The sequence below is a fragment of the Neovison vison genome, chromosome 7 (genome assembly GCF_020171115.1).
Source record: "Neovison vison isolate M4711 chromosome 7, ASM_NN_V1, whole genome shotgun sequence".
Lineage (NCBI taxonomy): Eukaryota > Metazoa > Chordata > Mammalia > Carnivora > Mustelidae > Neogale > Neogale vison.
This window is the reverse complement of record NC_058097.1, coordinates 102,289,830-102,313,881: the sequence shown is the minus strand read 5'-3', so window position 1 is coordinate 102,313,881 and position 24,052 is coordinate 102,289,830. Positions and strand designations below refer to the sequence as shown.

At 45.8% G+C, this 24,052-nt stretch overlaps 1 protein-coding gene across 3 annotated transcripts in view; it reads left to right on the top strand.

Annotated features, from left to right (window-relative positions):
- Nucleotides 1-24,052, top strand: part of PPP2R1B (protein phosphatase 2 scaffold subunit Abeta) — a 34,235-nt gene that overhangs the window by 7,381 nt on the left and 2,802 nt on the right. For 2 of the 3 annotated variants that reach the window (XM_044257793.1, XM_044257794.1), the window contains exons 6-15: nucleotides 3,164-3,319; nucleotides 3,531-3,645; nucleotides 4,303-4,373; nucleotides 4,728-4,862; nucleotides 5,366-5,539; nucleotides 8,389-8,449; nucleotides 12,238-12,392; nucleotides 13,620-13,762; nucleotides 14,149-14,240; nucleotides 18,468-18,589. In XM_044257793.1, coding sequence (XP_044113728.1) covers nucleotides 3,164-3,319; nucleotides 3,531-3,645; nucleotides 4,303-4,373; nucleotides 4,728-4,862; nucleotides 5,366-5,539; nucleotides 8,389-8,449; nucleotides 12,238-12,392; nucleotides 13,620-13,762; nucleotides 14,149-14,240; nucleotides 18,468-18,589 — 1,224 coding nt within the window. Of the gene's footprint in view, nucleotides 1-3,163; nucleotides 3,320-3,530; nucleotides 3,646-4,302; nucleotides 4,374-4,727; nucleotides 4,863-5,365; nucleotides 5,540-8,388; nucleotides 8,450-12,237; nucleotides 12,393-13,619; nucleotides 13,763-14,148; nucleotides 14,241-14,638; nucleotides 16,992-18,467; nucleotides 18,590-24,052 lie in introns of those variants that run through there. The other variant, XM_044257792.1, reaches the window with a different exon arrangement.

Below are 24,052 nucleotides of genomic sequence, written 5' to 3'. Positions count from 1 at the left end.
GGAAAACAGAAAAAATTGAGGTCACTTTTTCAGGGTCTCAGAATCAGCAGTAGTAGAGATGGGATTGGACTCTAGGCAGTTTGGCTTCAGAGTTTACAGTCTTCACATCCAGGCTGTACTGCCTCTATCGATGGCTCGGAGGATCCACCCCCAGAGTTTCTAGTCTCTAGAAGATCCTTTTGGGGTTTTAATTAGCGTACTGTCTATCCTAGAATCACTCCACATGTGTTAGGACCAAGAGCACCAGCCAGACACATACTGATGAGTGTAATTTTCACATTTTAGATGGAAAGGGTAGATCTTACTTTCCAAAATAATTTAAAAATGTTATTAAAATTGCATACAGAAAAGAGCACAAAATATACAACCCCCTGAATAAGATAATGTCATCTTATTAGCAAACAGAACTTCGACGAAACCGCTGCCTAGAAGCCTACCACACATTCCCTCCCAAACACACCCGCTCCCTGCCTGCTTCAGATAACACTTTATCTTGACTTTGGTGGTAACCATTTCTTAACTTCTCTGTACATTTATTACTTCAAAAAGTAAAAAATGGGAAATTAATAATTTATTTTATTTAACAGTATGTCCAAAATAATGATCACTTGAACATGTGACACTAGCCACATTTCATGTGCTCCAAAGCCACAGGTGGGTAGTGGTTACCACATTAGACAGATGGGTTTAGAGTCCTCATTTTAGGATTTTATTAATTATGCTTCCCATGGTCTAATGTAACGTTTTCCTTTGTCTTCTGTATTTCCTGCAAGTGGTTAGTTGAATCTAGTGTGGGGGAGGAGGGTTTGCAAACTTTTTCTGTAAAGGGCCAGTTAGTAAATATTTTTGGCTTTGTGAGCCAGTTTCTGTTGTAACCACTCAAATCTGCAGCACAAAAGTACTGTAGTGTGTAAACGAGTGGGCATGGTGGTGTTCCAGTAAATCTTAATCTACCTAAAGTAGCTGCAGTCCTGGGTTTGGCCAGTGTTTGCCCCATCCCTGATCTAGAGGCTTAATGAGATTTAGATTTGATATTTTTGGGGTGATAAGACCACTTTGTATGTGGGATTGTATTTTTTGTTAAGAGGCATGTAATTTCTCGTTGTGGTATATTAGAAAAAATATTAAGTGCTCGGTTGTAAAATGTGTGTATGTATATTTCGTCTGACCACGGTTAGAATTACTGTTCTTGGCTTATTCATTCACTGAAAAAATATTTATTGATTACCTGCTACATAGCCGGCACTGTTCTGGTGCTGGGATCCAGTGTTAAGAAGGCATACAGAGGCCCTTCTCTCATTTTGATGAAGGAAAACAGATAATATTAACAGATCAATAAGCATTAACAGTGATAAATGGCATGATGAAAATAAAGTAGGGCGACATAATAGGGAGTGATTATAGGGCATTCATCTAGACTGGTTAGTTAGAGAAGGACTCTGTGGAGGGGATACAAATTGAGACACAGGAGAAGAATGCCAACCATACCCTTTCCTGGAGAGCCAGAACTCCAGGAAAAGAGAATTCCAGGAGGAGAGGACACGAGGGCTGGAACATAGTGGGTGATAGGGTCTCTGATGGGCTCTGAGGTTGGAGAAGATAGGTGGACGCCCTGTAAGTCAAGGTATAGAGTTTGGATTTCTTATTCTAGGTGCAGCGAGAATACCTGTAGATTTTAAGCAGGGGTGGTGTGACTTGATGTAATTTACATTTTAAAAAGAACATTCTGGCTTCTGGCAAGAAGCCAAATTATAAGGGGCAGGGGCAGATTAGAAACAGCAGGACCAATTAGGAGACTTTTGCAATAACCCAGGCAAGACACGTGGTGAACTAAAATGGTACAGTGAAGGTGGAGAGAATCTGGAGACAAGTTTAGAGGCAGCATCATCAGGACTACGATGGGATTGGATGGGATGAAAGGAGGAGCAATCAAGGAGACCTTGGTTTTTGGTTTGAGCCCAAACTGGCTGAATGGTGGTGTCATTGCTAAGATAGAGGACAGGGTATGGGGAGAAAAGTAATTGATTAACAAATATTTATTGGTACATATTTCCATAGATGATAGTAGTCGCTTGATTTAGCATTGTTTTTGGATTCCAAAAATATTTGTATAGCCACTACCAAGAACCTAGTAACCTAGTCTGCTTTTTTTGTTTTTTTGCTTGTTCTTTTGGATAGAGGAGTGAATATGGTGGGCATATAGTAAATTATTGTTGATGAATAATTTTTAAAATTTGTAATATTTTGAGAAGTTGGAGTCACTTACCTCTCGTATGTATGTGTGTGTATGTTATATATATTTATAAAAAATACATAATCGTATATGCACATACGCTATTCACATTTTTGGTCTTTCTCCTGTGTGCTTATGTTTATATATTTTTAGTTTCTACTTACATATTTATGATTCCCAAAGCTATAATCTCAATTCCTAACTTCTCATTGATTTGTCTAATTGTGTATTTCTTTGCCCAAGGGACACTTGGGTATCAGGTTGACACTTGGCAAATTATGTTTGGGAAGTTGAGTTCCTTAATCTCATACCTTTCTAAAATTTTTTGCTGCATTTTTCTAGGCTTGGCTACCTCAAAGTTACTCTGTCCCTGACTCTCAACATTCTAATCCAGTGTTGTTGTTGTTGTTGTTGTTTTATTACTGTTTTGTTTTTTTGTATAGTTCTTTCCAAGTCATCATCTCATGCCTACTATCACTGCCACCCCAAACTGTTTATTTGACAACTGAGCTTCCTGTTTCCCTACCCCTTATTCTCTTATTTTTGTTGTGATCTGTTAAGCAGTTTGGTTCAAGTATAGTTTTCATTTTTTTATCCCTTAACAACTTACTATAGGAAGGCCTTGAAGACATCATTAAAATGTTCTCTTTTTTTTTTCCATTTAATTTTTACATTTTCATTAATAAAAACTCTGCTTTTTGGCTAAGGGAATTACTTTACTGTTGACTCTAGAACAAGGTCTTTTCTACTTTGATGGCTTTGATATGCTATTCCAGGCAAAGTATGTTTTAAGACATAAAAATGTGAAGCTGTGTATAGTGTTTTTTTGTTTTTCCTTTGAACAACACCTATAGCATTGCCCCACACCACACATAATATACTGCCCTGTGGCTCTCCGTAAATTTTGTCTAACAAATTTTATTCGCTTAGGATTCAGTGCGTCTCCTAGCTGTAGAAGCTTGTGTCAGCATTGCCCAGTTACTGTCTCAGGATGACCTCGAGGCTTTGGTGATGCCTACACTTCGGCAAGCAGCAGAAGATAAATCTTGGAGGGTTCGCTACATGGTAGCTGACAAGTTTTCAGAGGTAAAATTATTGTACTGACATTTTCTAAGTGCTAAGAGAAAAAAAAACACTCCAAACCCACAGATTTGCTGCATACCAAAAGTTTCTGAATTAATTCTTCTGAATTGGAAGTGCTTGTAGCAAAAACATATTTGAAGGTTACACTGTTTTGTTTTGTTCATGTTAATTAACTTGTTAGTATACATTAAAACCTGTACAAATTTTTTTATAGCTCCAGAAAGCTGTGGGTCCTAAAATCACCCTAAATGACCTCATCCCCGCCTTTCAGAACCTACTTAAAGACTGTGAAGCTGAAGTCCGAGCAGCTGCTGCCCACAAAGTAAAAGGTTAAGGAGTTCAATTTATGTTGCGGGATATATCATTCATTTTGGTGCATTTTTTTTAAATGTCACTGAATTTTGTATGGTTTTTGTTATGGGATATGGTGATTTCGTTGTGTAGGAATGTCACGTTGTTGGACAAGGCTGCTCCTTTTATATTTAAAACCAAATAGCCGGGATGCCTGGGTGGCTCAGTGGGTTAAAGCCTCTGCCTTCCGCTTGGGTCATGATCCCAGGGTCCTGGGATCGAGCCCTGCATCGGGCTCTCTGCTCAAGCTCAGCGGGGAGTCTGCTTCCTCTTTTCTCTCTCTCTCTCTCTCTCTCTACCTGCCTCTCTGCCTACTTGTGATCTCTGTCACATAAATAAATAAAATCTTAAAAAAATATATAAAAGAACGATAAAATTAAAAATCTTTAAAAAAAAATAAAACCAAATAGCCATTTTATTTTGTTTTTTTGTAACAAAAGATGGCTTAGCAGGTTGGATTGGTGTATATGGCATATAGATTGATGAAAAGTTCATCTAGAATAAGAGCTGTTTTCCCCTCGTGGAGCTTATTTGCTTAAACATGATTTGATTTAAGTTGCAACTGCTGATAAACCTGGCTGCTTGTAAACAGCTCTGTGTAAGCATTAGTAATTTTTTCTATTTCTCTCTTTCAGAACTTTGTGAGAACTTGCCCACTGAAGGTAGAGAGACCATAATTATGAATCAAATTCTGCCCTTTATAAAGGTAAACCTAATTAGGTTATTTTTTGTTTCACCTTGCCCTTTATGTTACAAGGTAAATTTTACCTCAGTTTTCTTGTTTCTTTGTTTTAGTTTAAAGCTCTTTGAGTTTAAGGGTGGATAGGGGATGATTGGGATAGTCATGTTAATATGATGTTGTTGTTTGTTACTTATTAGTGTTTGTAATTATAAAATGCTCTGTGGTGCATAGCTTTCTATTATCTAACAGATGGCTTGGAAATTGATGAACTAATCAATATTGAAATAGTGCTGTCTCTTTAAGTTCTTTGGGTGATGGTATGGAAGTTTTTGTTGTCTTGCTACAAAAGAAAGGCTTTTAATTTTGATTTTATTTTAGGAATTAGTATCTGATACAAATCAACATGTCAAATCGGCTCTAGCTTCTGTAATTATGGGATTGTCTACCATTTTGGGCAAAGAGAATACCATCGAACATCTTCTACCTCTTTTTTTAGCTCAGTTAAAGGATGAGGTGAGTCTGGCTAAAAATTCTATTGCCTTTGGTAGTCAGCGATTTGGTTTGGTTTTGGTTTGGGGTTTCACTAAAATAGAACTCGAAGCAGGGATGAAGGGATTAAAAAAAAGGTAGCTTATTTTAAACCAGTGACAATTCCTGTGTTTGGGTATGGAGTTACAAGTCTGCAGAAAATGAGCACAAGGAGCCATTGATGCAGACTTGAAAATGTCTTTGTGTCCTCGCTGCCTGATTCCTTCTGAGACGCACTGGTGTCTTCCCTTTAAAGCTGCTGTAGCTTTTGTTTTGAATGTTTTTAATTTAAATTTAAATGTAATAGCATCAGAGTTGTAATGATGGTTAACATTTACTCAGTCATACTGTCTGTCAGACATGATCATAAATGCTTTGCATGTATTATTAGATTTAATCCTCAAGGCAGTTTTTGCCTCATTGTGACAATAGAATATCGGGCAGAGAACTTGATTCTTATGTGTTCTTTGGGACTTGTGTATTTGCAGTGTCCAGAAGTTCGTTTGAATATCATCTCTAACTTGGACTGTGTAAATGAAGTGATTGGGATCCGTCAGCTCTCTCAGTCTCTCCTTCCTGCCATCGTGGAGCTGGCTGAAGATGCCAAGTGGAGGGTCCGGCTGGCCATCATAGAGTATATGCCACTGCTGGCAGGCCAGCTGGTGAGTGTGCGCACTGCACGGAGTGACGTGGGTCCTAAAATCACCCTAAATGACCTCATCCCCGCCTTTCAGAACCTACTTAAAGACTGTGAAGCTGAAGTCCAAGCAGCTGCTGCCCACAAAGTAAAAGGTTAAGGAGTTCAATTTATGAGCTTGATTGCCAGGCGGACTGACGGTGGCATGGAGGAGGCCCATGGAGCTCACAAGATTATGATCGTTTAGATGCATGCAAGTAGGGTCTGACCTAGTTGCCTGTAGGGTAGTTTTTATATTCTGCTGCTAGTGAAGGGCTGTTAGAGAAACATATTTCACCTTATCACTACCTAAAAGCAAAGCCAGAGAAGAATCAGTGTCTTGATAAGTAAGTAACATAGTCTGATGTTTAGTGTCTCTGAAGGAATATTGAACTGAGAAAAGAATTTTGCTTTTTGCTCATGGCAGCTGTTTGCCTATATTCTAAGCAAAATGTCCCCGATGACCCTTTTTCCTGCATTCTGGTGAAAGGGAGTTGAGGCTTCGTCATAGAGGAACGGAGTATGAAGTCTGGAGGCTAGAGATCACATCACATTACGTGTTCCAGTTTTCAGTTTCATGATTAGCTTTATTCTAACTGATCATCACATTAATTAAAATTTCAGTGCTTGGTATTATAGCCCATCCTTTCTGTCTCTTATTAAGTGCCCGAGGTAGGGTCAGGTTTGATATGCGCATACGCTGTTGGTAGCACGTGCTGTTGACCTCTAGCTGGAGAGAGACGAGTGAGCTTTTCTGGGGCTGCAGCTGTGTGGAGCGTCTCATTTGCAGTGCTTGGCAGAACCTGGCGGGAATTAGGCACATAACATCTGTTGAATGTTGAATGAATACCTGAATATTTTTTGAAGAAGCTCCTGCGCTTTGTCAGTTGACAGCTAACGTTCTGCAGTGTGTGTCCTCTCTCACCCTCCTTCCATTACTTTGAGATCACAGCGTGTGGGATTAAGTTTTTTTTTTTCTTGGACCACTGAATTTGTTGCCTACTTTGACATACTAAGTTTGTGAAGTGTGTCCTGTGCATGTTGGTGGCATTATGTTTTATAAAATTCGGAGTGTCTCACTCAAAACAGATGCCAGATGTATCAGTGAATAGCTTTTCGGGTCAGGTGAAGTGTTTGTTCTCTGTCACTCCCAACCGCTGAAGGTCACCTTCTCTTTGTCACGGGTGACTGTCCTGCATTTTCCTCTCTAGAGTAGAAAGCAGCAGCGCCTAACTGGTTTGCTAAAAGCTGAAACAGCTGTCCAGAAGGGAGGGGTAATTCTAGTATCATTTCTTCTAGCTTCTGCTCCCCTCTGACCTGGGAAGTCGGCAGAGGTTGGTAGCTCTGTGGTGGGGGGGAGTGGAGGCCGGGCCGGGGGGTGAGTTTCGCTGACTCGTACCTGTCTGGCAGGGGATGACATGTAATGTCATGAACATTTTGTTCAGTATTTCCAACTTCTTAGTATTATATATTTTATTCTTATTTTTCTTCTTATCTGTGTAGAGTTTTATATCAGGTAATTAGTCTATACAGTTCTTTCAAGTTTTATTTTATAGCCTGGCTAGTGAGCCAGGCTGAATAGATATAAAGTTAAACCACAAAACTTGGGAAATAAAAATTAGGACTCCAGAAGAATCCATGACCTGGCTGAATAGATATAAAGTTAAACCACAAAACTTGGGAAATAAAAATTAGGACTCCAGAAGAATCCATGACCTGAACTTGAAAAGGATATCTTTGAAGGCTGACATGTATGCTAAAACCTGTTCATAATCTGTTATTTTTATAAAGCCATTTCATTAAGTCCGTATTTTCCAAGCACTGACACTTGGTATTGTATCTCTTTATTTAACATATATACTCACTGGTCAGTAACTTCTTAGCATCCAAAGAAATAAAACTGTGAAACCTACGGACCCCACAGAGGAGGCGCTGGCTGTCCCTGCTCTGTCCCACGTGTTGCTGAGTGCCACAGAGTTGGTTGTGTGAGTCTGCCTGTGCCGGGCTGGCTGCCTGTTGGCAGGCAGACCTGGGAGGGTCAGGATGGTTCCCCCGTGACTCTACACTGGGGCCACTGCACCCGGAGGCTTGTGCCTGCTTTATTTGCCCTCTGCTTTTTCCCATCATCCCAGACATTCTCTCTTTAATTGGGGATCTCTCAGTTTCTTGATGTCAGTTTTTTCATCCTTAAGGATTTAAGTTCTTAACCAAAAAGCAGAAAAGTTGAGAGCTGTTATTACTGACAGGTATTTTCCTGAGTTAGCTCATTTTTTTTTTTTTTTTAAAGATTTTATTTATTTATCAGAGAGAGAGAGGGAGAGAGAGCGAGCACAGGCAGACAGAATGGCAGGCAGAGGCAGAGGGGGAAGCAGGCTCCCTGCTGAGCAAGGAGCCCGATGTGGGACTTGATCCCAGGACCCTGGGACCATGACCTGAGCCGAAGGCAGCTGCTTAACCAACTGAGCCACCCAGGCGTCCCGGTTAGCTCATTTTTTACAAATAATCTCCATACTGCTTGGCAAACCATCCACGGTGCATTCTTCCAGCTCGTCTGCACTGTTGTGTGTCTGGTTCCTGGCCACCCTCTTCTCTCCCACTTAGCAGGGCTTGGGTCATCTCACTTAGGTTTTTGTTTATGATTATAGACTTACAGTTTGTAAATCAAATTCCATGCCTTGCCTTTTCTGGCTAGTTCATGTATTCAGCTTATTTGGAAGCATATCTTTTTCTTTTTTTTTTTTCCCAGCTTTTAGGTCATTTTGATGTAATGTAAATAGACCACCTTGATTTCTGAACTTTGGAGATACGTATTAATGGAATTTTCTGTATCTATAGGGTGTGGAGTTCTTTGACGAAAAGCTGAATTCTTTATGTATGGCCTGGCTTGTGGACCATGGTGAGTAAGTTAAACACAAATTATTATGGAAGGCCCATGTTTTTACATACATTCATTTTGTTCATATATTTCCTTTTTAGAAAGGAATCCTAATCTGACCAGGCATTTTGTCTATTAATGTAGGGATAAAGAAAGGCTTTGATTAAAGTCCACTTAGCTTTCTTTGAACACAAGTTTGACATTGCTGTTTTCTACCATTTTTTAAAATCTTAAATACTATTTTTTCATTAAATAATCTCTGATCTGTTTCTTAGGCATTCTGTTATGTTATTTTCAGACTGTCTTTTTTATACATACACTTCTTCTTTATCCCAAGGTCTGCTTGGCCATAGCATTGGAGTCTTTTGCCATCACAGACTGGGTTGGGTAAGGATTGGAATCCGATGGAAGGCTCAGTGGGGAGGTGGCTGCTAGGCTTCTTTGAGGTGATTCAGAGAAGGAGGTAGACAGTGGAGTAAGTAGTAAAGGGGTCCAGGAGTGGGAGACGTAGGCTATGCATGAGGATGGGGCCGGGCAGGGGGAGGTGCAGATTTCTGGTTTTGGTGAAAGGCTGGCTTACTGTGGACCCTGGCTGCTGCCAGTGCCTCGAGCTCAGGCAGGTTCAGGTGGAACCCCTGTTTCAGAAAATAAGTTTGAAAATAATTTGTCTTCTCTTTATATTTATAACATAATTCAACATTCACAGAATCTTCTTCCAGTGCCACAAACTGCTACTGAAAGCTACTTATCAAGATAGACAAGGCAGTGGTTTTTGTCTGTAAAACCACCTTACATGTTAACTGGTTAGCAGTTGATTTTTTGCCAAGGTCTCAGGTCTGTGTATCTCTCCGGTCTGCCAGGCAGCGACGGGTGGGAGGGGTGCCCTCTGGACCAGTGAGATTCACTGCCAGGCCCCATGTGCAGGCCTGGCAGCTCTGGCATGGTCTGACATCTGTTCACAGGGGGGCCCTGAGGCTTACAGTGTCCTGCCTGAGCTTTGGTTCCGTATTTTGTTGCATGTGCTGGGCATCCTGTTTTGCTTCCACAGCATCTCAGACTCAGTGTGTTGAGTGTATCTCTGTTCACCTGTGATGCTTATGCCTGCATATCTGGGAAGAGTGGGATACTGATGTCTGCTTATACATGGAGGTGGTTTGGTAGGGGCATATTTGGATCATGTGGAAGATTATATGGTTAAGGCAGTGAAGCATATATATGGAGGTGATTTCAGTGTTTCCAGACTAGATGCGAAGACTCTTTTTCTTGCCCCCTAAAGGTACCTTTTTATGGCCAGCTTTTTTTTTTCTTTTAAATGAAACTTAAGTTTGGGAAATTGTAAGGAAGCTATTCCTTTTAGGAAAGTAATGCTTGTATTGTTTCTGATACATATTTAATGTTAGTGGGAAGGACACATCGAGCAGGTCATTCTGTATACTTATTAGAAAGCTTGCATTTTTAGGTAAATTCTGAGGAACTTTTAAAATCCTAATGTTCCACAAAGAATTGAAATCCTCACACCCTTTCTCTGTAGGATTGCTCCGCCTGTATAAGTCAGTTACTCTTTCCTCACTTTTCAGATACCTTTTCTCCAATTTGGGATTGTAAGAGAGACGCTTGTTCCTTTCTCTGCGGTAGCACGCCAGTGTACTTAACTGGCATTGGAAGCATTCTTTGCCTTGATGAAATGTCAGCTCTGAAACTGTCCTGTACTTAATTAGTCACATGGGTTTTTTGTTGTTGGCTTTGTTTTGCACTGTAGATAACTACTGTGTAGTGATCACTGATCAGTTACATTTTTGAAACGTTTTTCCTGGTTACTAAGCTACTAAAAGAATATTGTGAAAAATCTGGAGTAGTATAGGAAGAAAGTGTCCCTCTTCTCCTGAGGTTGAGTGGACCGTGTTGATCAGAGGGAAGAGTTTAGAGGGGGAATTTATTTCTTACCGGAGAAAGGATAAGGTGTCTAAGTGAGCATACAGAGTGTGTTTGGGATTCAGAGGAACCTTGCAAGTCCACCAGACCTTGAGGGGAGAGGGGAGAGGGAGAGAGACAAAACAAGGAGAGAAAACAGGTAGAGCTCTGGAGTGGTTTACATTCTTTTGGCACAAAATTGAGAGGAGCCAAGAATAGTGGATGCCGGGCCAAGTACAGTTGAGTACAGCTGAGGTCTGGGTCAGGGATGAGTTTGTGCGCAATCTCTGGTTACTCTGGCAGTGAGGTCCCTTCCTGTTGTAATGGTGTGGAGAGGGGAAGAATCTCGAGCAAATTAAGAAAAGTATTAGACAAAGTAAAAGTAAATTAGTAAATTAGTAAAAGTATTAGACAAGACACAGATGTTTTAGCAAGCTCCACCGTAGGTGGAGGAGTGGGGTAGGGCTTGTGCGCAAGACAAAGACCCTGAACATGAAGGGAGGGAATCAGTAGCATGGGTAAAACAGTTGACTTGAGTTTGCCCCATGGAGAGTGCTTCTGGCTGTCACTGACCAGCTGCTTCTCCCATAGGCATTGGTCAGGTTTCATATTGGTAATAAATTATATAGTTTCTCGGCTACGCCGTCTTTCCTATTCTCAGCAGGGACATTGCCGAAAGGATCTGTGGACTGGGAAGAGTTGGACATTTCCTGTCTGGAAGCCTTACAGGAACTGGCCAGGGTTGGGGCCGTGGTTTGGATAGCTATTCTTGCCTACCCTGTTACCCAGGAGGATTGGCCCTACCTGGAGGGAGAAGTAGGGTAAAGAACTGGTACCCACTGCCCCGGATTTTTATGTGAGCTTCAGTTTTGGGTCGTACAGGACCTGTGAAATGAAGCTGCACCTGGCCCGAATGTATTGGGAGCTATGCAGTGAGTCGTTAAAAAATAGTAGCTCAGGCTTTTATTATCTAGATTTATGATGTCCTTGATAAATGATCTTACAGGGAGTTACTAGATGTCAAAGGACACACGTTTATTCACAGAAGACATTTGACATGTGTCAACATAAACCTTTTAAGGGAGAAGAGGCAAGTTGCTCTAAGGTGGTTATTTGCTGTCGTGCAGGTGACCACAGCAACCTCTGCGTGACCTTTCTGCTGGCTTTCTCTCCTCTGCTGCTGTTGGTAATGCTGGAATTATCTTGCTTAAATACTGCATTGGTCATCAGGTCACAGCTTTGCTTTAAAAGCTAATCGTTTTTCTTACAAAATCTGAATGTAGCTCCCAAGGACAGTGCACCGACTGTCCAGCCTCGCGGTTTCGCACTCGGCAGTTTTTCTCCTTTGTGCCCAGCTCCGTTGGTTTCTGGCCTCTCCAGGAATTCCTCCCCTCTTTTCTCCACTTCCACACATCAGTCTTTGAGGTCCAGTGCCTGGCCTCTCTTAACTGAAGCTCCCTGGACCTCCCTGTTCTCTCTAAACTCCATGGCCCTCACGATCTTTGCTACATGATTTCATGCTTCATGCTGACCAGTCTTACCACCCTGTGACTTCTGGGGTGCCAGCAGCTTTCACTTCTCTGATAGAGCGTGGGGAACTGTCTTCTCTGTTCTTTCTCTAACACCTAGCACCCTAGGCACTCAGTGTTGTGAACTAATGACGCCTGTCATGAGCTCTGTAGCTCCTTCTTCTTGGACAAATTCTATATTTTCCACCTATGAAAAGACCAAATCATTCTATTATGAGTCCTGTCTGAGCATGTTGGCCATTGTTGTTGGAGTAAATTCAGAGTGTTGGGAGAGTTTTGTCTTGGCCCCTCTTCGATGATGAGGTCAGCAAACTAGGTTATGCTTCTGCTGGAAGCAGCATGACATGTGCCCTTCCTCTCTCCTGCCAGTATATGCCATCCGTGAAGCTGCCACCAACAACCTCATGAAGCTCGTTCAGAAATTTGGTACAGAGTGGGCCCAGAATACCATCGTTCCCAAAGTGCTAGTAATGGCAAATGATCCTAATTACTTGCACAGGATGACCACTTTATTCTGCATTAATGTAAGTATCACATAGCTCTTCCTGCTAAGCTTAGATGCTGTAGCACTTGATTGGGGCTATATTTCTGAATTCTGAATATGGTATGTTCTGTTTAGAATCTGCTTCTTGTACTGATTGATTTGGACAGTTAGTTGATGAGAGAAAATGTCAGGTTTTTTTTTTTTAAGATTATTTATTTATTTGACAGACAAGTCACAAGTAGGCAGATAGGCAGAGAGAGAGGGAGAAGCAGGCTCCCCACTGAGCAGAGAGCCTGATGCGGCTTGATCCCAGGATTCTGGGATCATGACCTGAGCTGAAGGCAGAGGCTTTAACCCACTGAGCCACCCAGGTGCCCTGAAAATGTCAGGGATTTTTTTTTTTTTTATGATTTTATTTATTTATTTGACAGAGATCACAAGTAGGCAGAGAGGCAGCCAGAGAGAGATGAGGAAGCAGGCTCCCCTCTGAGCAGAGAGCCAGATGCGGGGCTCGATCCCAGGACCCTGAGATCATGACGGGAGCCAAAGGCAGAGGCTTTAACCCACTGAGCCACCCAGGTGCCCAGAAAATGTCAGTTTTTAAATTCATGTTAAAATCAGTAATCAAGTCAGCGGTGAATTCTGCTTTAATTCCTAGAGTATTGGAATGCTACCTTGTATCCCTCATTCGTATGCTCAGATTAGGAATGTTTTCCTGTTGGTCAGTTACTTTTTATTTTTTTATTATTTATTTATTTTTTAAAAAGATTTTATTTATTTATTTGACAGAGAAAGACACAGCGAGAGAAGGAACATAGGGGGAGTGGGAGAGGGAGAAGCAGGCTTCCTGCCGAGCAGGGAGCCTGATGCCGGACTCCATCCCAGGACCCTGGCATCATGACCTGAACCAAAAGGAGATGCTTAATGACTGAGCCACCCAGGTGCCCCAGTTACTTTCTTTTTAAATATTCATTTGTCTTTCTGCATTTGGGGATATTTAAAAACATGAAAGTGTTTTAGGGACACCTGGGTGGCTCATTTGGTTAAGTGTCCAGTTTTTTATTTCAGTTCAGGTCCATGATATTGGGGTTGTGGGATTGAGCCTTGAGTCACGCTCTGGGCTTAGCACAGAATCTGCTTGAGATTCTTTCTTTCTCCCTCTGCGTGCTCTTGGCGTGTGTGCATTCTCTCTCTGTCTCTCAAAGAAGCCTTTTAAAAAATGAAACAAACCTGAAAGTTTTAAACATACTATCAATTCTTTCTCAAGGCACTGTCTGAAGCCTGCGGTCAGGAAATTACCACTAAGCAGATGCTGCCCATTGTATTGAAAATGGCAGGAGACCAAGTTGCGAATGTCCGTTTCAATGTGGCCAAATCTCTTCAGAAAATTGGACCAATTCTAGATACTGAGTAAGATTTTGCTATTAGTCTTGTTTAAGAAGTAGGACTTAAGTGTTTACCTAATAGTGGGGAGTAAGAGCATAATCTAAGTCTAGTGATTTTCACTTGACTTGACCAAAGTAGGGATTGGTGTAAAGGAAGTAGTAATTTGACGACCATTTCTGAGGGTGTGACTCTGCCGTTTTGTGTCAAAGTTCTGTATACGTGTAGATCATTGTCTGAAGCGAATTCTCTAGAGGGTTAGAAATTACTATGAGTAATTGCCAGGTATCTTGTATAAGCATTTATGATTTTTTAAATTTTAAACTTGACAAGTTACCATAGAACATGTACACCCTAAAGCATTTCTCTGGCCCAGAGGACTGCCTCTCACAGACAATACTGTTGGGTTCTAGTGCTCTGCAGGAGGAAGTGAAGCCAGTACTACAGAAGTTAGGTCAAGACGAGGACATGGACGTCAAATACTTCGCACAGGAAGCCATAAGTGGTGGGTCCTTCTGTTTTCTGTTTTGCCCTGGTTAGTGGAGTGTGAGTGAGGGAAGTGGGCAGGCCATGTGTGTATGGGAGCAGGGGACTGTGGGCTGCCGGGACGCCATGCCTCTCTGTGGGGGAACCTTCCTGGCCCACCATGGAGCAGGCCATTTTCTGAGTCCCAGGTCTAGGGCTAGATAGGAATAGGTTTCTCATGGGTAAGAACAGTTTGTTGTTTGGATTTCAATCAGTTTTTAAAGTTTAACTCAATGAGCCTGCCAGAGCAAAGAAACTGACCACAGTGAGAAGTTCACAGTCTCATGCTTTCGCATCGTTGTTGTCATACTTAATATTCACACAGATAGCTCATGAACTTTCTGTACCACTAACTTGATTTTGTTTGGAATTTTCCAGTGCTTGCGTTGGCATAATGAGGAGCAGGAGGGAAAAGACTTTACTAAATTCTTATCACAGATTTCTAGTCAATGTGTTCTTAAACTGGGTGGAGAAAAAGTGGAAAACCTTCAAGACCTCATCCAAGCAGATGGCAACAACTTACAAGAGATCAAATTTCAGTGACTTGATTCTTTCTAAAGATGAAATGGGATTGTTTTTTACTCGTCGTCTTTTTTGGGATAATTGTATGTAAAGCATTCTTACTGTTTGTGACCAGTTCCTCACACTTGGTACAGTCATTTCTTGATTGTCTCCTGCTGATTTTTCTGGCACCATCTGGGCTCCTGCATCTCACTGTTGTATCGGGCCCTGGCCCCTTACTGTTCTCAACCGAGCCTGGATGGGTTCAGACCCAGACGGGAAGTGGAGTGATTCTCTTGATGTTTACATATATCTGTATGTCTGTCCATCATTCCAAAGTTAAATGTACATGGGTTAGAATAACTTACTTTATAAACCTGTTTGGGAGACCTGTGGAGATGTAACTGTACGGAAAGCCGCATTTTCCTGGATAATGATGGTCTGCGTCAGCATCTCTCATGGAAGAAGAGTTTGGAAGCTCAGGGTTCATGTATTGGTTGTTTTGGTTTTTATTTGCTTGATTTTTCACTGTAATCATGTCATTCAGAAACCTGGAGTACAGGTGCATCTCACCGGTCCCGTGTGCTGTTCGAGCCCCCCGGATGTCGGGGGCTCTGCACTGCGGCTGCGTCCAGACACCTGGACGTCCCTCCCTCTGTCTCCAAGAAACAGAAAATGTTGTGTCTGTCTGATAAGTAATCCTTTTACTGCTTCCCTGTAAGATCGCCGTTCACTGTTGCTGGGGAGGAGGGAAACCGCCGGTGGGTGTTGTGAGGATTTCTTGCTCTGGGTCTGGCTCTCTGCTTCCTGCCTCTTGCTGTTTGGTCCTTTTGCTGCTGTAGCTTCGGCACTGGCGTCTCCAGACGGGTGACCCTGGACACTCCGCCTTTGCAGTGTTTGTTGTTCTATGGTAAAACCTCATTAATTCCTCCCGGAATTTAAGAGAACGAGTTAAGCTGAAGGGTTTGGTAGAGACCCTTGATAGTATGTCAGGAAGCCTATTGTATCTGAACTAGTGAAGTAATTTTAAAAGCTCTCTTTAAAAAGCACCCTTTTTCCAGTTGACATGCCCATTACTGATCACTCTTCAGTTTTATTAAAGTACCTTCCATGGGGATGTTTGTAGGCCCACCTTTTTTTAGATATATTCGTTTTACTTTTTATCCGTGAAATATATATGCATGTATTTCATGGAGAATATAAAAATTCCTTTTAGATTGAAGTACATTTTTCACCGAACCAAACTCACCTTGTCCTAGTGAATTTTAATTAATGAGGTTTTATTGTAGCTTATTTTTTGTGGCTCGTGTATTGCTGTGTGGTTTCCTTGTTGCTTTCGTTTTGGTTTTTGAATTGGTTCTTTCATTCAGTGAGCCAGTGAACCCTGCTCTGCTTCGTGAAGTTTGGCAGACTGCTATAAACCTTCGTACCTGAAATCATTACATGAAACCAAGTTTGACCAGATGCTTCCAGGTTTATCTTACGTTAGAGAAACAGACCTTTTAAATTTGACATCGTTCTGCCGGCATTTGAAGCTACCAGCCTACCTTTTAGGAAGTATCCTATTTGATTACTTTTTGGGCCAAGGATAAAATGTATTCCTACGCAAAAAACTTTCCTACATTCTCGTTTTAATATCTTAAACTGTTCTGCTGTAAACATTTTAATTTTAGTTTTGTGGTTCTTTTTGTTTCTTCTGATCTCCAGGTTATGTTCCACTCCAGTGAATTGCATGCTTGAGAGACTTTGTCTTGATTCTCGAAACATTGCACGACTATTGCTTTACTCTTTGGTTGGAAATGCCATTGGCTTTGGGATGGACTTTTAAATGTCCTTTAGACTTCAAAATGTACTCCTTGGGGAGCCCTAAGTGTTGGCCTCTCCCTCTAAAACAGTGATAAAGAGGAGAAAGGAGCCCTGGCTTTCTCAGGCATGGGCCTGAGAGCGAAGCAGGCTCTGTCTTTTTGGGTGACCCCTTGGGGACTTCCATGGACTTTTTCTGTTTTAAGCAATAGGGAATCCATTTGTTACTCAGGGGAATTGTTGTTTGGCTCATACCGGCCATATTAACCATGGATCAGTTTTCCTATCTAGATTTCACTAGCGTGTCCACTCCAGGAGCTCCACAGGGGCAGGGATTTTTGTCTGTTCTGTCTTCTGCTGTATTGCCAGCACCTAGATCAGTGTCTGGTGTACATAGTAGGTGCTCAATAAAAATGTGTTTAATGAATCTCTAAAATCTGTACTTTGATGTGTTGCGTGCGAGGAACAAGTCATTCAGGTACCATACCACAGCTCATCCAACCCCTGGCACAACAGAAGAATTTTGCAACTCTTAAATAAGCTTTGGGTCGTCCTTCCCCAGCCCCTGTCTCCAGTTGCAGTTCCGTTGGGATTTGCATGGTGACCTGGGATGTACATTGCCACAGGTTGTCTTCCTCTGCCATTGGTGTCCATTGGTTGATGAGGAAAGTGAAGCAGAGACATATGTAGCAAGCTGAGCCCAATAAAGATGTCTCCTCAACCATGGAATTCACCTCAGTGTTCTGCCTTTTGTGTGTAGTTGACCTGTCCCAGGTTTAAGAGACCAGATCTTTTTTCTCTCTGTTGCCAAGAAGATAGGAACCTGAAGATGTGTCCTGTTTCCTAAGAACAAAAGGTTAACTCACATGTGGTTTTTAATGAGGGCTTGTTGAAGTAATAGCCCTCAGCTCACGGAAATACTCCAGGGGTCTTTGCGGGACAGCCTTTCTTGACTCAGCGTGGGTGCTGGACCCCTGAGCCGTCTTACCCAAGCATCTGAGACCCTGTCTAGGCCTTCAGGGGAAACCGACGGGTCATTCCCTAGCCAGGGCTGAAGGTACGGCAGTGCTGTCTCGGTGCGGTTGTGTGTGTCAGTCCCTGTGTTTCCACAGAGTGGAAAATCTGGTGCTTTCCTGCAGAAATCACCTGGATTGTGTCCCCACAGGGGTCAAGGGTGGGGCAGCCGAACTCACCGGGTGCTTGTCCTGCCTTCTTGCCTTTTACTTAGATTCCCCTGACACAGGATTTTCTTCCAGGTGCTCTGCTCTCCGAGCCTCCCTTATCTCCTCGACTTAGACACCTGGACGGGGAGGGAGCTGTGTCCTCACTTCAGTGACGAAGTGGTAGTCTTCGGCTCTGTGCTGGTCCCTGGTGTGCCTCCCTGCCTCCACCTGCATCCTCACCCTTCTTTCCTGGCCACTCAGTGTCTCCAGTCCTTGCGCGTGCCGTGGTTTCACACTTACCCGTGTGCCTCCGTGAACCTGCTGGTTCCAGGAAATGTCCTGATGGTCGGTTCAAATGGAAATCTGGAGGATGGAGTTTAATTCCTCATTGGGTAGAAAAGCCAAGTTGTTTCTTTCTCTAGAGTTCTCTGAAACTACTGTTACCAGTTCTGGAAGGAGCCAGACCTTTCTTCCTGGTTGGGGCAGGCAGTGACCAAGATGTGGGGGAGTACCCAGCTGGCACTCTAAGGCCCAGTGCGGTGGCACTTTCCATGGTGCTTGAAGGAAAGGCACCTTCAGGAAGGTTCTGGGGTGAGCCAGCTTTCTTTGCCCAGGGACCCACATGCTTATAGGTTCCTGTGCTCCCCCACTGCAGTGCTGGAGCAACTGGGGGTGTCCCGGCTGGGAAGCGCAGGTGGGCTGGTCAGCGGACATTAGCGTACTGCTGTCTGTATCTCTAGTGGTGGCCCAAAGGCTGACGAAGCTAGATTTTCCTGTGAAGGACAATGAGGAGCCCAGCGCTCCTGGGGCTGACAAGAACCACTTCCTGAGACCCAGAGGGCCTGGAGAGGACACCGGGAAGGTAAGTGCCACTGACACCTGGGTCCTCTCTTGGGCTGAGGCGCGTGTGGAGAGTGTCACTGTGGCCTAGTGCTCTGGCAGGTGAGGCCGGGAAGCAGTTCCTCTAACTCTGTCAGAGACGGCAAGGCTCCCACATGGGGGGCGGTTGGTGAGGAGTCACTTACATGGAAACAGGTTGTTTCCATGTATCTCAGAGACCACAGACCGTTTTCACTTGGTTACATCTGTCCACTCCAGGCCAAACCATTTCTGTCACTTTGACCGTGTAAGGGTCTGAAGCCCCATTTGATGCTGTTCTGGAGAAGGTGTGCAGAAAGTTTTGAACTTGAAAGTACTCGTTCTTTAATCGAGGCTGGTGCTGACCCCAGCCCTAGGGCCGTTAGAGGGTGGGTCGATGGCTTACAGTTGACTCCTGAACACCACAGGGGTGAGGGGCATTGGCCGCCCTCCTGCCCTGACACAGTTGAACATCCACATAGAACTTCTGACTCCCCCAAACTGAACTACTGGTGGCTTGTTGATCAGAGGCCTTACCGACATGAGCAGGCGAACGTATTTTATCTGGTGTGTGTATCCTGTGCTGTGTTCCTACAGTAGAGTCAGCTAGAGAGAAGAACACGTATTAAGAAAGTCATAAGAGGTACAGTACTATATCTACAGGAAAAGGCTGCTTTATGATGGCTCTGCGCAGTTCAGACCCGTGTTGCATCCGCTCCATTCAGAAAAGCAGCGCCGAGGCCTTCAGCTGTCGTGTGGGGATGTCCGGCTGCATTTCGTTGACTTGGCAGACACTGGCATTCTTCTATCTACTCGAGTAGGTCTGCTTGGTGAAGCTTCGAACATTGAAAAGCTTGCCTGCTAAAGCTCCATGCCTTTCCCTTCATTTCATGTGAACTGGGGCCTTGAGAACTTTTTCCTGTTGCCCAGGCCCTAAACTGTGGTCTTTCATTTGAGAATGTCCTCCTTTCTGGCGGGACTGCAGTGTCTCAGCCCCAGGCCTGAGCCGCCAGCCTGTCAGGTCTGGGCTGTCACCGTCTGTCCCAGCAGGCGCTGCGCCGTGGGGAGGGCTGGGTGACAGGCTGAGCTGTCAGCCCTTTGTGTTTCACAGCGTGGCCTTGGGGGAAGACACCTCCACCGAAGGAGCAGGAATTAAGAGTTATGTATTTTTAGGCCTAACCACAGCCTTGCTTGGGAGGAAAGGTGTGAGGTGTTTTCCTACAAATTCAGGGTCAACTAGCCAAGTCGCTAAGTGCGCCATCCGCCTCTGGCCCGAGCGTGGGACAGCTGAGGCGACCTGTCCATGGCAGACTTGCTCGGCTCTGCAGGCAGCTCCGGGATGGCTGTAAGGAGTGCAGACGTCCTAATGGCCAGTCCTCAAGCCCTGGGCTTGCTAACCGAGTGCAGACACCTGTCACTCGGTGGCATCTCCCTCAGTGTTCTCTACCCTGGTGGGAGGTGCTGGTACCCAGGTGGTTGTGAACCCCCCTCCCCACAGTCCTCTTCTGTCTGCTTGGCGGTCTCCCGTAGTGCTAGGCCTCTGAGGCTGCAGATCCTTTAACCCAGAGCAATCCCTTGCCCTGTGACTCGGGAGCCTTCCCTGCCTTTGTGTCACGGAAGGAAAATGCCCCAAGGGTGAGATGGAAGGGAATTGAGTGTTGCCAGGCAGAGCCCTGCGTGTCAGGGGCGGCAGCCAAGTGAGTGATCCAGGAAGTCATCCAGTGCAAACCAGAAATCATTCTTAACCCCTCACTTGCTGTCGGTGGTTCGAACTTGCCCGTCTGCCTGAAGGGCTGACAACAGGCTGGAACTGTCCTGCCCCCCCCGACACCCCCCCAATCAGTCTTGGGGCCCCACGGGAGCCACTGGACATCCTGGGGCTTGGGCTGCCACTCGGTCCAGGAGAGAACAGCCCTGAGGTGAGGGCTTGTTCTTCTGTTGAAGGGCACCTGCCTGGGCCCCAGGAGCCTGCCGAGCAGTCTGTGTTCTCACCTCCCCCGCCCCCCTCCGCCCCGCTCCAGAGACCTGCCAGGCAGCAGTGTGGCTGCCCCCTTGCTCCCTGCCGACCCCTGGTCACCTCAGCCACCCGCACCCGGTGGCAAGGCCGCCCTCCTGGACGGTCTGCAGTTTCCCTCTGATGACGAGCTGCCGACAGGCCTCTGTCAAGTGAGGGTTAACAGAGGATTTGTTTATTGAATCACAAAGTAGCTGTCACATGATTTTAATCAAAACACCATTTCCCTGACAACAGTGATGTCAGTCTTGTTATTGCAGGAAGGAGCAGCTGTGAGGGACATTCAGTCTCCACGCGAGCCCAGGTTTGGGGACTAAAATCAAGTGAAGCCTCCGTAAATAATGGTCACAGGCGCCGCCGCCGTCCTGAATCCTCCCTGCTCCTCGCCCCCCGTCCGGCCGTCCCTCCTGCATGGACACTGGCCCGCGCAGGGTCTCCTCTCCTGTGCTCATTGCTGCTTCCAACCTGGTTTCTTTTTCTGTTTTTTTTTTCAGTTTTCCTTATTTTCCCTGAACTCTGGGTCACTCAGGCCCCTTAGGCTCTCCGGCCTCTGCTTCAGGCATCTGTCCTCTGGGCTCCCAGACAGCACTTGGTGCTGACGGGGGGTTCCCACCAGTCCCTCCCGGGCACACAGCTCCGGAGTCTCAGCTCTGGGGGGCCAGCGTCCTGGGTGAGGAACCTTATCTCGTCCTTGCCCCCCCAACCCCTTCCCTGCCACTGAGAGTAAGTTGGGGGCCTCAGGGGCTATTTAAGGAGCTTGGCTCTGGCTACCTGGAGGGAAGAGGCCCGGAAAGGCTGCAGGAGCCCCAAGTGCTGTCTGAGGACGGCCAGCAGGGACTGGAGCCCAGGGAGGCCAGTTGGAGCCGTGCCGTCAGGCTCCGGCCTCCTCTTGGCACCATCTCCATTGTGAGGCTTTGGGAACCGAGAAAGATTCCCAGGCCTTCCAACCCTTTGTGCAGAAGCTTGACCTGAAATTGGAGGTTGGGGACAGAAGCCCCCTTCTGGGTGGGATGTGGCTTCTCATGGATGCTCGTCCGTCGGCCGTACCGGTGGCTGGTGCCGCCCAGAACTCATGACCGAGGATGAAGGAATCCAGGGCAAATTTCTGGATTCTTGACCTGGAGCAGGTGCTCAGGATCGGGCGGCCAGTCATGACCCTGTGCAGGGACTTCCTGGGTGTCCCACAGCCACGGTCTGAGCTGTGATGAGGTGGTTGGGCGTTAAGTGAAAGCAAGGCAGGCAGAGCTGAGATGGTGTGACGGGCTGTCGAAGGGAACTGGGCGGGACTCTCCTTGGGGCTTTCTGCTTGGAGGGCAGGGCTAGACCAGGCTGCCCTTGCACCTCACAGTGAGCCTGGAAGTGAAGTCTGCCGGGGTGTGTTCCCAAGTTAGTGCTGGGGACCATGAGCCTTTGCCGGGATGTGCTCGGGTTAGTGGCAGGGCTGGCAGTGGGGCCAGGGCCAGGACGGTCAGAGGTGCTTTGCTGCCCCCCACGCTGTCCCTGGCGGGGAATGGGCAGGCCCCACTCTGCCTGGAGGGCCTTTCGGGCTGGTTGGCTGCTCCAGAGGGCAGGCTGGGCAAGCTGGGCCCCGTCCTCCTGGCCAGGCCCTTGTGTTGCTGGAGCCTCCTCCAGCTGCCTGCTTGCCCTTTGGCCCTCTGCTGGCTTGGGTGTCCTGCTCCACATTCGGGTTTCTCTGGTGACTAGAGGGCAGTTCTTGGGTCTCCCACTGCAGAATCACTGGAGGCCATGAGCTCAGGGTCTTGTGCGTGGCATGCTTCTGGGAGAGGCCTCAGGGGCTCGTCTCCATTCAGCTGTGCCCCTTTCCCAGTTATGTGGGTGACCGTGGCATGGTAACGGACTGACTTCTGTGGGTCACCATTCTCAGTCTGGCCCACTCTCCGCATCTTGGGCCCCATATTCCTTTCTCATCTTTGGGGAGCAAGGAGAAACTGAGTCAAACTCGCAAAGCCTCCCTGATGGGGAGGGTGAGTGGATTCTCCCTTCGAGAAGGAGCAGGTGGCCAGGAACAGAGACTTGGGGTGCAGGGCATACTGTGTCTGGATAGGACCTACACCAGCAGCAACGGAGGCAGGCTGTTGACTTGGCTGTGGACAGTGTGTCCCTCTGGCTGTGTGGGCAAGTCCTGGGCCCTGCTTGGCCCGGTGGATGCATGGGGTCTGGGGCTGAGCTCTCCCTGGCCCCCTGGGCCAAGTCTGGCTCACAAAGGCCACAGAAGGGAGGGATGTGCTGGGGAATGTAGGTCAGGGGTCCGACTGGCTAGCTTTGGCCAGGCTCTGCTGGCAGGTCTGGTATTTTAGCCTGTATCCTGGGGTGGTTTTTGGCAACACAAAAATGATGGAGAAATTTGGTGGGAAAGGGAAAAGTTTGTAAAACATCATTACTGAAATTGAGCGTTTTCCTTGAGAGGCAATTGAAAAACTCAGTTAAGTTCTTGGTCACCCAAGAAGGTACCAGTCTTTTGTGGGCAGGATGGACCGCCTGTGTGTGGTGCTGGGCAGTGCAAATCAGTGCAGAGGGCTCTGCTCTCCTCCTGCCCTTGACTGCCCCCTGCACCCCTGCACCAGCAGATGATCCCGTCTAGGAGTGGTCTCAGTTCTGTAGCGTGGGCTCAATCGGAATGGTTTGATTGAAACCAGATCTCAGTTGAACTTGCTGCCAGAAAGTAGGATTTAATATTGCCCTTTCACTCAGGGTCTCGCGCTAGGGTAAGTCTGAACGTCTGCGAGTGGCCTCGAATGCCTCATGGATTCTCCAGCATCTGAGGGCACTGAGCAGGTGCCCAGCCCTGGGAGGGGGCTGCAGGGTGTACGTGCTGGGGGAGGACTGAGCTTTCCACGGGCCCTCGGGATGTGCTGTTATGAGTAAGAAGCAGTGTCTTGCTGGCCCCAGTTCCACCCCTTGCTTTGCAGCTGGCTTGGACCTGGGGAGCCCAAGGCGCCTGCCTCCCCTCTTCCCGAAACAGAGGCCTTTACCGGGCAGACAAGGGATTCAGGAATCCAGGGGCAGCAGGCAGCGCCTTGTGCGTGTGCAAGCTGTGGCTGGCTGGGCCTCCGTCTGCGTCGTGCAGGGCTAACATGTACTCGGGCGATCTCAGAGCAAGGTATTATTTACTCTGCTGACGTCAATGAGAACACATTATCCACTGGCTTTTTGTAGCCTGAAATGAGCACCAGAGCTCAGGGAACATAGCCACCTTCCATACTTTAAAAATTCCACTCACAGCCGGATGAGGTAAAGGCCCTGTCTCCTCTATCTGACATTCATATCACCCAGGCTCTTAGAAAACAAGTTGTTTTTATTTTAATTGAATTTTAGGTTGAAAACATAAAAACAGTACATTTTCCTTGCAGAACATTACCCCATGTAAATTACCACTTGGTAACAAAGATCATTTATTAAACTGCATTTTAGGTAATTTTCTAACATTGAGGG